This window comes from Bos indicus, chromosome 29, assembly GCF_029378745.1.
Source record: "Bos indicus isolate NIAB-ARS_2022 breed Sahiwal x Tharparkar chromosome 29, NIAB-ARS_B.indTharparkar_mat_pri_1.0, whole genome shotgun sequence".
Classification (NCBI taxonomy): Eukaryota; Metazoa; Chordata; class Mammalia; order Artiodactyla; family Bovidae; genus Bos; species Bos indicus.
In genome coordinates, this window is record NC_091788.1 from 28,210,225 (window position 1) to 28,222,469 (window position 12,245).

Consider the following 12,245-nt stretch of genomic DNA (forward strand, 5'->3'; position numbering starts at 1 on the left):
AGAGGATCCTGCTGTGATGTATGTCGGAGAGTGTTTTGCCTATGTTCTCCTCTAGGAGTTTTATAGTTTCTGGTCTTACGTTGAGATCTTTAATCCATTTGGAGTTTAATTTTGTATATGGTGTTAGAAAGTGTTCTAGTTTCATTCTTCTACAAGTGGTTGACCAGTTTTCTCAGCACCACTTGTTAAAGAGATTGTCTTTAATCCATTGTATATTCTTGCTTCCTTTGTCAAAGATAAGGTGTCCATATGTGCATGGATTTATCTCTGGGCTTTCTCTTTTGTTCCATTGATCAATATTTCTGTCTTTGTGCCAGTACCGTACTGTCTTGGTGACTGTGGCTTTGTAGTAGAGCCTGAAGTCAGGTAGGTTGATTCCTCCAGTTCCATTCTTCTTTCTCAAGATAGCTTTGGCTATTAGAGGTTTTTTGTATTTCCATACAAATTGTGAAATTATTTGTTCTAGCTCTGTGAAGAATACCGTTGGTAGCTTGACAGGGATTGCATTGAATCCATAAATTGCTTTGGGTAGTATACTCATTTTCACTATATTGATTCTTCCAATCCATGAACATGGTATATTTCTCCATCTATTAGTGTCCTCTTTGATTTCTTTCACCAGGGTTTTATAGTTTTCTATATATAGGTATTTAGTTTCTTTAGGTAGATATATTCCTAAGTATTTTATTCTTTCCGTTGCAATGGTGAATGGAATTGTTTCCTTAATTTCTCTTTCTGTTTTCTCATTATTATTAAGCTTTTTTCACCCCTAGGCAACAAGCTAAATTCATAAACTAAATGTAAACATATTCTTCTCACTCAACTTTATCCAACCTCCAGTCTCAGAGAACATATCTCTTTGAAACCCTGGTCTCAGGGTACCCTGGTGTACCCTCTAAGGTACATTGATTTGATAAGCTTCTTGTCTAAAGTTTAAATTACTCTAATAGGGATAGGCTACCCACTCCAGTATTCTTGGGTTTTCCTGGTGGCTCAGACGGTAAAGAATCTGCCTGCAAAGTGGGAGACCTGTGTTTGATCCCTGGGCTGGGAATATCTCCTGGAGAAGGAAATGGCAACCCATTCCAATATTCTTGCCTGGAGAGTCCCCATGGACAGAGGAGCCTGGTGGGCTACAGTCCATGAGATCGCAAAGAGTCAAACACGACATGACTGAACAACTAAACACGCGATAGTTTCCAGTGTGAGTTCCTATGGAATCTTTTTTACCTCACTCTCACCATACACACATACACACCCACACTCTCTTTATTGCAATATGGTTATAACTAAAAATTTAGGTAAACATTGGCAGTTAACATTATTAAGACAATTTTAAACACTATTTACAGAGGTACATCAAATATAATTATTGCTTTCATTTGATTTGTTGTTTTCCTTGAAGGGAATATTTTTAGGTGCTTTCATTTGCTTAATATTCCATAGATTTCTCTGATTTATCCCTTTTGTACAGATCTCCTTTCAGTATATTCAGCTGTAGCTATATGATGTTAGCTGCTGTTCTTAAAATGTTGCCTTCCTTAAGAAGTCTTTCTGAGAAATTCATGATCCACTCAAGTGTTGATACACTGTCCTCTTACTTTAGTGAAAATCTAACATCTCGAGATCCCTGTTCACCTTCTTTCTGAGGATTCTCTTCACCTCTTATGTATCTTAGATCCTCTGTTTTCTGCATCCCATATTTTCCTGTTTCTTGGTTTCTTCATTTTTTTAAATGAACTTTATTTTTTAGGACAGTTTTAGATTTATAGAAAAAAAAATGAGCATAATACAAAGAATTCCCATATACTGCCAACTATTTCCCCAATTATTAACATTAACATCTTACAATGTGTTTGTTACAATTAGCAAGCCAGTGTTGTTATGTTATCATTAGCTAAAGTCCATACTATACACAGATTTCCTTACTATTTACTTAATGTCCTTTTTCAGTTCCAGGATCTCATCAAAGTTACGTTACATTTAGTTGGTGTGCCTTTTTAGACTCCTCTTGACTATGTCGATGTTTTTCCTCATTTTTGATAACACAAATGCTCCATTAATTTCCTTAGAAAGGGTGCATGGAATGCAAACTTTAGAGACATTGCATTTCTGAAATTTCTTTAGTTTTGGCTTCCTATTTTTTTCATAGTTTAGTAAGGTATGAAATTCTAGTTTAAATGTAACTTTTTCTCAGCATTTTGAAGCCATTGAACCCCTGTGTTTAATTGGAATGCATTGAATGTCAGATCGGTTTTGGGGGAAATGGAAATGTTAACAACATCAGATCTTCCAATCCACAAACATGGTGTATCTCTCTTTATTTGTAAACTTTTTATTTCTCAGATCAAGGTTCTGAAGTTTTCAGTTTAGAGGTTTGTACATCTGTCATTAAATTTATTCCTAAGTAATTTTAGTTTTATGCTATTGTAAATGGTATTTTTATTAATTTCATTTTCCAAATATTTGTTGCTAGCATTTAGAAATGCAGTCAATTTATGTTTAATGACCTTATATCTTGAGATCTTGGTACATCTGCTTATTCTAATATTTTTATTTTGTGGATTTTCTACATTAATAATCATATTTTCTAAGAATAATGCTAATTTATCTTCTTTTTAAGCTTGATATCATTTTATTTTATTTTAATGTCTAATTTCACTAACTAAGCTCCACCAAATATAGAGAAAAGAGGACATTCTTCGCTTGTTTCCAATCTTACAGGGAAAGCTTTCAACTTTTACCATTAATTATGTTAGATTTTTTAATAAATTCCCTTTGCTAAACTGAGAGAATTCTTTTCTGTTCCTGTTTTTCTGAGATTTTTATGATAAATGGATATTTTTTACTGTATGCTTTTTCAGTATCTACTTATCTGATGATACTGTTTTCTCCTTTATTCTGTTAATATTGTGAATTATATTGAATGGTTTTCAGAGGTATAACCAACCTTGATTTCTTTTGCTCAACCCCACTTAATTATAAAGCATTATCATTTTTATAGAACACAATATTAGATTAGTAATATTGTATAAGTGATTTTTGCACTTATGTTTATAAGGAATATTGGTATATATTTTCCTTGTAATTCTATGTCTTATTTGGATATCCAGGTTATGCTGCCTCATAAAATATATTTGAAAAATGTTTTCTCTTTATCTCTTTTCTGAAAGAATTTGCATACACTTGGTATTATTTCTTCTTTTCATGTATGATAAAATTAACCTGTGAAGCCATTAGGCTTGTGAGCACAAGATGTGAGCACATGTGTGTGAAGGATTACTTACTAATTCAATTTGTTTAATAGATAAACGATTTTTCACATAATCTATTTTGACCTAGTAATTTTTTACGTTCTTTCAGCTTTTCAATTTTATAAGGAAAAAGTCTGTATTTTGTATGACAGTATAGTTATTTCCAACAAGATGGTTGGCTTGAATAAACTAGTCATGATATTTCCAGTAACAGATCTAGTAATCTTCTGAATATTTACTTTTTCTGAAGTAACACAAATCTAAATCATGAATGGTGTTTTTAACAAACTAAAATAAAAAAAGTATTTTTGAGTTCACTGAGAGGTAAACTACCTCTGCCACGCCATGTCGTACTAAGTCACTTCAGTTGTATCCAACTTTGTGCAACCCTATGAACTGTAGCCCACCAGACTCCTCTATCCATGGGATTCTCCAGGCAGGAATACTGGAGTGGATTGCCATTCCCTTCTCCAAGACATGTATCCATTCTCCCCCAAACTCTCCTATAATCCAGGCTGCCACATCTCTAAATCAATACAATATACTTTTTTAAAATATGCAAATATCTTAAAATATTATTTTTAAGAAGACTTTCAGGAAACCAAAAAAAAAAAAGCAAATGCCTAGACCTGCACCTCCCAATGATTCTGGTAAAAGCAATACAGAACAATAAGAACAAGTAAAACTCCATAAAAAACAATATTCATAGCATAATCCAAAGACAAAGAAAATGCTCACACTTCAAAATAACTGTAAATTAAGAAAGGAAAAGCAAATCCTAGGTAACGGTTTCTCTCACTTCTACAATGGAAGCTTCAAGCTTTTCCAATGATCAAGAGCAGGTGGAAAAAGCTGTTGGGAAGATGAAAGCGTTTTGGTTGTGATAGATTTAATTTGATCCAAAGCCACAGTCAGAAAGAAAAAGTTCACACTTTTTCTTTTTTTTTCTAAATGTGAAAAGAAAAATGCGTCATGAGAGATCACAGCAAGATATACAGGAAGGGAATAGAAAGGATATGCAATCTGAAGTGTCACCTCTTGGTACCTCAAGAGAAGAAAAAATTAAAATTGTGAAAATAATGTGTGTGGAGTAAAGAAATAAAACACACATAACATAGCATAGACCTCTATGTTATAATGGTCCTAAAAATAAAAATCTTAAAGATTGAAACAAGGAAAAGAAGAAAAAGAAGCAAAATCAAGCAAGGAGTGAGATTCTTCACTGGGTTGGTCTCTCTCCAATCACTTTGTGAGAACGATACTCTCTTGAAACCTCACCCAGAATTACGCAATTGAGGATGAGATCATTATCTTGGTGTTGGTCATGTTTGAAAGATGCATCTCTTTTAACAGAATACTAAAATTAAAACTATGGATAGTGAGCAGCAGATAATGAGTCTTTTCCTTTCTCTTTATTTCTTCTCCTCATTTTGGACTTTAAAAGCTCAAAATACCTGTTGGGTAATCTTGGGTAAAGGGCAATAATGTTCATGCCTGCCACATGTTGACACGGGAAGTTGTCAAAGCAGGTACCTATATAAGAGCTACATAGTTTCATGTGATCTGAGTATATGGTGGAAAATATAGACAGAACACTGTCTGACATAAATTGTTGCAGTTTCTTCTTCAATCCCTCTCCCAGAGCCATGGAAATAAAAACAAAATAAACAAATGGGACCTACTTAAACTCAAAAACCTTTGCACAGTAGAGGAAAAAATTTTTAAAAATGAAAAGACAACAGAGAGATAGGGAGAAAATATTTGCAAATGATGCGACTGATGAGGGATTAGTCTCCAAAATTTACAGTTTATGACGCATAAAAGCACCAAAACAAATAACCCAGTCAACAAAGGACAGAAGACCTAAGTGGACATTTCTCCAAAGAAGACATACAGAAGGCCAAGAGTCACATGAAAGGATGTTCAACATCAACTCATTATTTCTGTTGTTGTTCAGTTGCTCAGCCGTGTCCGACTCTTTGCCACCCGATGGACTGCAGCGCGCCAGGCTTCCCTATCCATCACCAACTCCTGGAGTTTGCTCAAACTCATGCCAATTGAGTCGGTGCTGCCATCCAACCATTTTGTCCTCTGTAGGCCCCTTCTCTTGCTTTCAATCTTGCCCAGCATCAGGGTCTTTTGTAATGAGTCAGTTATTCACATCAGGTGGCCAAAGTATTGGATCTTCAGCTTCAGCATCAGCCATTCCAATGAATATTCAGGAGTGATTTCTTTTAGGATTGACTGGTTTGATATTCATGCAGTCCAAGGAACTCTGATGAGTCTTCTCCAACACCACAGTTCAAAAGCATCAATTCTTCATTGCTCACCCTTCTTTATGGTCCAACTCTCACATCCATACATGCTTACTAGAAAAACCATAGTTTTGACTATACAGATCTTTGTTGGCAAAGTAATGTCTCTGCTTTTTAATATGCTGTCTAGGTTGGTCATAGCTTTTCTTCCAAGGAGCAAGCATCTTTTAATTTCATGGCTTCAGTCACCATCTGCAGTGATTTCAGAGCCCCCAAAAATAGTCTGTCACTGTTTACACTGTTTCCCCATCTATTTGCAAAGAAGTGATAGGACCAGATGCCATGATCTTTTTTTGAATGTTGAGTTTTAAGCCAACTTTTTTACTCTTCTCTTTCACCTTCATCAAGAGGCTCGTTAGTTCCTCTTTGCTTTCTGCCATAAGTGTGGTATCAGCTACATATCTGAGGTTATTGATATTTTTCCCAGCTACCTTGATTCCAGCTTGTGCTTCATGCAGCCCAGCATTTAGCATGATGTACTCTGCATAGAAGTTAAATAAGCAGGGTGATAATATTCACCCTTGATGTACTCCTTTCCCAGTTTGTAACCAGTCTGTTGTTCCATGTCTGGTTCTAACTGTTGCTTCTTGACCTGCATGCAGTTTTCTCAGGAGGCAGGTGAGGTGGTCTGGTATTCCCATCTCTTTAAGAATTTTCCATAGTTTGTTATGATCCACACAGTCAGAGGCTTTAGCATAGTCAATTAAGCAGAAGTAGGTGTTTTTCTGATATTCTCTTGCTTTTTCTGTGATCCAACAGACTTTGGCAATTGATCTCTGGTTCCTCTGCCTTTTCTAAATCCAGCTTGAACTTCTGGGAGTTTTGGTTCACATACTTTTGAAGCCTAGCTTGGAGAATTTTGACCATCACTTTGCTAGCATGTGAAATTAGTGCAGTTGTGTGGTAGTTTGAACATTCTTTCAGCTCTGCCTTTCTTTGGGATTGGAATGAAAACTGACCTTTTCCTGTCCTGTGGCCACTGCTGAGTTTTAAAAATTTGCTTTCATATTGAGTGCAGCACTTTAACATCATCATCTTTTAGGATTTGAAATAGCTCAGCTGGAGTTTCTGGAGAAGGCAATGGCACCCCACTCCAGTACTCTTGCCTGGAAAATCCCATGGATGGAGGAGCCTGGTAGGCTGTAGTCCATGGGGTCGCCAAGAGTCGGACACGACTGAGCGACTTCACTTTCAGTTTTCACTTTCATGCATTGGAGAAGGAAATGGCAGCCCACTCTGGTGTTCTTGCCTGGAGAATCCCAGGGACGGGGGAGCCTGGTAGGCTACCGTCTATGGGGTCACACAGAGTTGGACACGACTGAAGTGACTTGGCAGCAGCTGGAATTTCATCACCTCCACTAGCTTTGTTTGTAGTGATGCTTCCTAAGACCCACTTGACTTCAAATCAAAACTACAGTGAGATCACCTCACACCAGTCAGAATGGCCATCATCAAAAAGGCTACAAACAATAAATGCTAGAGAGGGTGTGGAGAGAAGAGAACTCTCCTACACTGTTGGAGGGAATGTAAATTGGTGTAACCACTATGGAGAACAATATGGAAGTTCCATAAGAAACTAAACATAGATATACCATATGATTCAACAATCTCACTCCTGGGCATATATCCAGAGAAAAACATAGTTTTTGAAATGATACATATGCCGCAGTGTTCATTGCAGCACAGCTTACAGTAGCCAAGACAAGGAAGCAACTTAAATGCCCATTGACAGAGGAATTAATCAAGAAGATGTGATACATATATGCAATAAAATATTGCTCAGCCATAAAGAAGAATGAAATAATGCCATTTGCAGCAACATCAATGGACCTGAAGATCATCATATTAAGTAAAGCCAGACAGAGAAAGACAGATATCATATAATACTGCTTATAGGCAGAATATAAAAACAAATGATACATACAAACTTACTCACAAAATGGAAAGAACCTCATAGACTTAGAGAATGAACTTATGGTTACCAGGAAGGAAGGGCTGGAGGGAGCGACAGATTGGAAGCTTGGGGCTGACATTTACACACTGCTACATTTAAAATAGATAACAAACAAGGACCTACTGTATAGCACAGGGAACTCTGCTCACTACTCTGTAATAACCTGAATGGGAAAAGAATTCTAAAAAGAATAGATGCATGTATATGTATAACTGAATCACTCTGCAATACACCTGAAACTAACATTGTTAGTCAACTATACTTTATCTTTGGAGGAAAAGATGGAGAGGACCAGGCACTTTTTACTTGATATATGTCTCAATCATCTGTGGTTTCAAAAATAAGCACATATTACTTTATAATTAAGGCATGAGTAAAAGTAGTAAAAATTAATTTCAAGATGTTCCTGTGATACTGTTTCTCAAATGTATCTAAATAAATTTAAATATGTCTCAATTAAAATTTTTAAAAAGGATTCAGTGTTCCATTTACTGCCATATTGAAGACAAGAGGGCTACATGATGATAAATACAGGCAGCCTATGCAAACTGAGAGAGACCTGCAGCTGACAGTCAACAAGAAAATGAAGCTCTCAGTTCTGAAACCACAGAAATTTAGTTCTTCCAACAACCTGAAGGAGTTTGGAAAAAAATTCTCTGTAGAGTCCCCAGAAGAAAATGCAAAGCCCTGCCCACACCCTGATTTTAGCCTGAGCAGAGAATCCAGCCATGCCATACCAGACCTTTAATTTATGGAATAACTGGGTATTTATTTAAGTCACTACAGTTTATGGTAATTTATTATACATCAATAAATTCTTAATGTGAAGTGATACTTGGAGAGGAACATTAAATCCCAAAGGTACCAATATCAACTTATTGATGAAGTATGTAAACACAGGCTCAATAATTTTTTCCCTAAGGAGCCTGATCAAACTTTAATCTTAAATGAGGCTCATTTTCCAAGCTTCCAAACAGGTTGCTGAGATCCACAGAGAATGAGATGCATTCACATTATCAGCCAGATGATGGTTTGGAGACAGAAAGCAGTTGCATTTGCCTGGTCCTGAAGACATTATATGTAAATCCACAAATAGATGGGTGTTGCTTCCTCCACGGTCAGAACCTTTGTATCCTTCAGGCCAGGGAAAGGATAAGAACACTTATGGCCTAAGAGACCTCCAGGTAGAAGGAAATTGCACAGCAAGTCTTCTCTGTTCTGATGTTTTCATTCCCACCACTACTGCAGTGGAGAGGTGTGGGAAACCACCTGCCCTTCTTAAACAATTCATTGTGATTTTGAGGTAAGATTGGATAAAGGGAATAGGTAGGAGAAATGCAGAATCATATGGGGACAGTCTCAGCATGTTAACTAAGTCTGGTGCTGACTTTCTAAAGGGTAAGAGGGAGAGACCCTGATGCTGGGAAAGACTGAAGACAAAAGGAGAAGGGGGTGACAGAGGATGAGATGGTTAGATAATATCACCAACTCATTGGAGATGAATTTGAGCAAACTCCGGGATATAGTGTTGAATAGAGGAGCCTAGTGTGCTGCGGTCCGTGAAGTCGCGAAGAGTCGGAGACGACTTGGCAGCTGAACAACAAACAAACAAATAACAAGAAGGAGAGAGTGAGTTGAGCAGTGAGCACAGTGGGTATCACACTGACTTCTTTGTCCAGGCTTCAGGAATTTCCATAGGAAGTCGTCCCAAGTACGAGTCTGGACTCCTTTCCTTTCTTGCTGTATGGGTTTGGCCATCCTAGTCATATCTTCAAAATATTGTTTCTTTATCTCTCCAATGTGAACATTACTTTAGGCCTCTGCTAGTCAGTCAAGAGGAGATGAGGAGTTGCAGCTGAGATTTGAAAACATGAAAAGACAGTTGTGAGAAGAAAGTTGAAAGATAGGGAGTCATCGCTTGCTGTCCCAACAGTCACACTTGAGCCCCGGTGGAACAAGTCTTCAGCCTAGAAACAAAGGATCTGAATCCCTCCCTGATGTAACGTTCTTTTCTTATTTCCTCACAGATCACACCACTGTCAATAATGGTTGTGGGAAATGATTCTTCAGTAACTGAGTTCATCCTGGTGGGATTTACAGACCTCACTCAACTGCAGTTACCCCTCTTCTTACTCTTCTTCGTGAACTATATGCTCACTGTGGTAGGGAATGTGAGCTTAATTAATCTGATATACCTGAACGCTCATCTTCATACTCCCATGTATTTCTTCATCTTCAATCTGTCCTTCATAGATCTCTGCCACTCCTTGGTCATTACCCCTAAACTGCTGATGAGCTTTGTGTCAGAGAACACCATCTCCTTTGAAGGATGTATGGCTCAACTGTTTTTTTTCTGTTTCTTTGTCCACTCTGAATGCTATGTGTTGACAGCCATGGCCTATGATCGCTATGTGGCCATCTGTAAGCCCCTTTGGTACACAGTCACTATGTCCCCTCAGGTCTGTTCTCTGCTCATGTTTGGTTCATATGCAATGGGGTTTGCTGGTGCCATGGTCCACACAGGAGACATGGTTAGATTGTCCTTTTGTGATTCCAGCATCATCAATCATTACATGTGTGACATCTTCCCCCTCCTCCAGCTGTCCTGCACCCGCACTGATGCCAGTGAGCTAGTGGATTCCATTGTTGTGAGCACAGTTGTAATAATATCTAGCTTCATCATTTTTGTGTCTTATGCTTTGATCCTCTCCAATATCCTCCACATCTCATCAGCTCAGGGTTGGTCCAAAGCCTTCAGTACTTGTGGCTCCCACATAATAACTATTGCCCTCTTCTATGGTTCTGGGTTGTGCACACATCTCAAGACCTCTTCAGATGGTTCCATTGGCCAGCGGAAGTTCTTATCAGTATTTTATACCAATATAGTTCCCATGTTGAACCCCCTCATCTATAGTCTAAGAAATAAGGATGTCAGACTTGCAGTGAACAAAACCCTGAGGAGAGTTGCAAACTAAGCAGAACCAGATGTGTGTGTGCCCATGTTTTGTGTATGTGTGAATGTGTTTTTCCATAATTTTCTTCAGAACAAGGTTTTTGCCTGAGATCCTTTTTGCTCTCTAATCATGCCATTTAAACACACAAATATTATTGAGTCTCATGATTGTTCTCAGATCTGTGCTTACTCACTGAATGAGCTTTATCCTTATCAGTGGGCTCAGTTTGATTCCTCCTCTTTTTTAGACCACATTGCACTTTGCCTTTCCATGTCCTTTTCATATATCATCATGAATGTGGAATGTTGACTGATGAGCCCACCCCTCTTTGCTTTCCCTGAAAACAATGTTAATATGGACCTTTCTATGTTTAACCATTTTAGGAATTTCTACCGTATAAGTTATAAATTTTCTAGAATTTCAGAGCTCTTTTAGTCATGTTTTCTATTATACTGCATTTCAGACTCAGCAAAGCTTCAGTGGTATCTGTGAAATATTTATGATTAGTCAACAGAGATCACAAGTATTCACTTATAAGGTTAAGTATGAAATGTGTTAGTACCAAGTAGGAGCTGAGAGAAATGAATGTAGTTACTTTAAAGCTAACTTAGTCTGACTTATTATAACAGTAATAGCATCGAGGATATGATATATGTGTATATATGCATGTATTGTGCATGTTCAGTCACTGTTACACCTCTACCTCATCAAATAGAATTTGGCCATCTACTGTTTATTCCTTTCTCCTACACGTGGTTAGACTAGAATCTGACAAAAATAAATATTGATGAAATTAATAGCTTGAACTTGTTTGATACAGGTTTTCTCTAAAGCAAACTAGGAACTTCCCTGGCAGTCCAGTGCTCAAGATTCTGTGTTTCTACTCCAGAGGCTGCAGGTTTGACCCCTGGTTGGGGAACAAAGATCCCTCATGCTGTGCAAAACAAACTAAAAGTTTATGTTTGTAAAAACTTTCCTTTTTTTCCAGAAATGAGTTTTCTTAAAATCTGTGGCTATAAATCTTCAAAATTGAAAAAGGGTCTATTTTGATACAATAGAAAAAAATGCCATTCTGTTGTCAGTTTGAAGTACAGCCTGTTGCATTTCTGATAAAGCAGGTCTAGTGATGATGGAATCCCTCAGCTTTTGCTTATTCCTGAGTCTATTGTAACATAGGTATCTTTCAAATTGACAACTAATGCTTCAAGTAACCAGTACTCCTATTTAGAAAGTAACATGTTCCTCCTGAAGAATTTAGATTCCTTTTGGAAAAAAGAACTGCTTGGTTTGGTTACAACATAAATTAGGTAAAGTATGCAATTTTACCTTCAGAAACTTAAGATAAAATAGGGATGTGTTTACTTCTTATCATATATATGAAATTTAAAACCTATCTCCAAAATGTAACCTATGTCTACATTAGCTGTTGTTGTTTTGTCACCACATCATAGCCCACCAGGCTCCTCTGTCCATGGGATTTCCCAGGCAAGAATGCTGGAATGGTTTGCCATTTCCTTCTCTAGGGGATCTTCCCTACACAGGGATAGAACCGTGTCTCCTGCATTGGCAGGCGGATTCTTTACCACTGAGCCACCAGGAAAGCCCCATGCCTAAGTTAGTAGAAGATAATAAAACCAAGTAAATAAATTAGCTGTGCCTTCAAAGCGACTGTGACATTTTTGGAACACAGAATATATTGGTAAGTGGAGAAAACCCTCCTATACCACTGTTCCAGTCTGAAATGTTTGCTTTTAGGCAGGCTAACTGC

The 12,245-nt window shown here is 37.5% G+C and overlaps 1 protein-coding gene across 1 annotated transcript; it reads left to right on the forward strand.

Annotated features, from left to right (window-relative positions):
- The first annotated feature begins 9,565 nt into the window (after positions 1 to 9,565).
- On the forward strand, positions 9,566 to 10,498 carry LOC109554065 (olfactory receptor 8C8-like). Its single transcript, XM_019954363.2, has one exon. It carries the CDS (start codon positions 9,569 to 9,571, stop codon positions 10,496 to 10,498), a length of 930 nt encoding a protein of 309 aa, XP_019809922.1. The 5' UTR covers positions 9,566 to 9,568.
- Positions 10,499 to 12,245: the final 1,747 nt, after the last annotated feature.

What these genes read in the sequence shown, in the direction of transcription:
- LOC109554065 (XM_019954363.2), top strand. Translation starts at nt 9,569, where the DNA reads ATGGTTGTGGGAAATGATTCTTCAGTAACTGAGTTCATCCTGGTGGGA.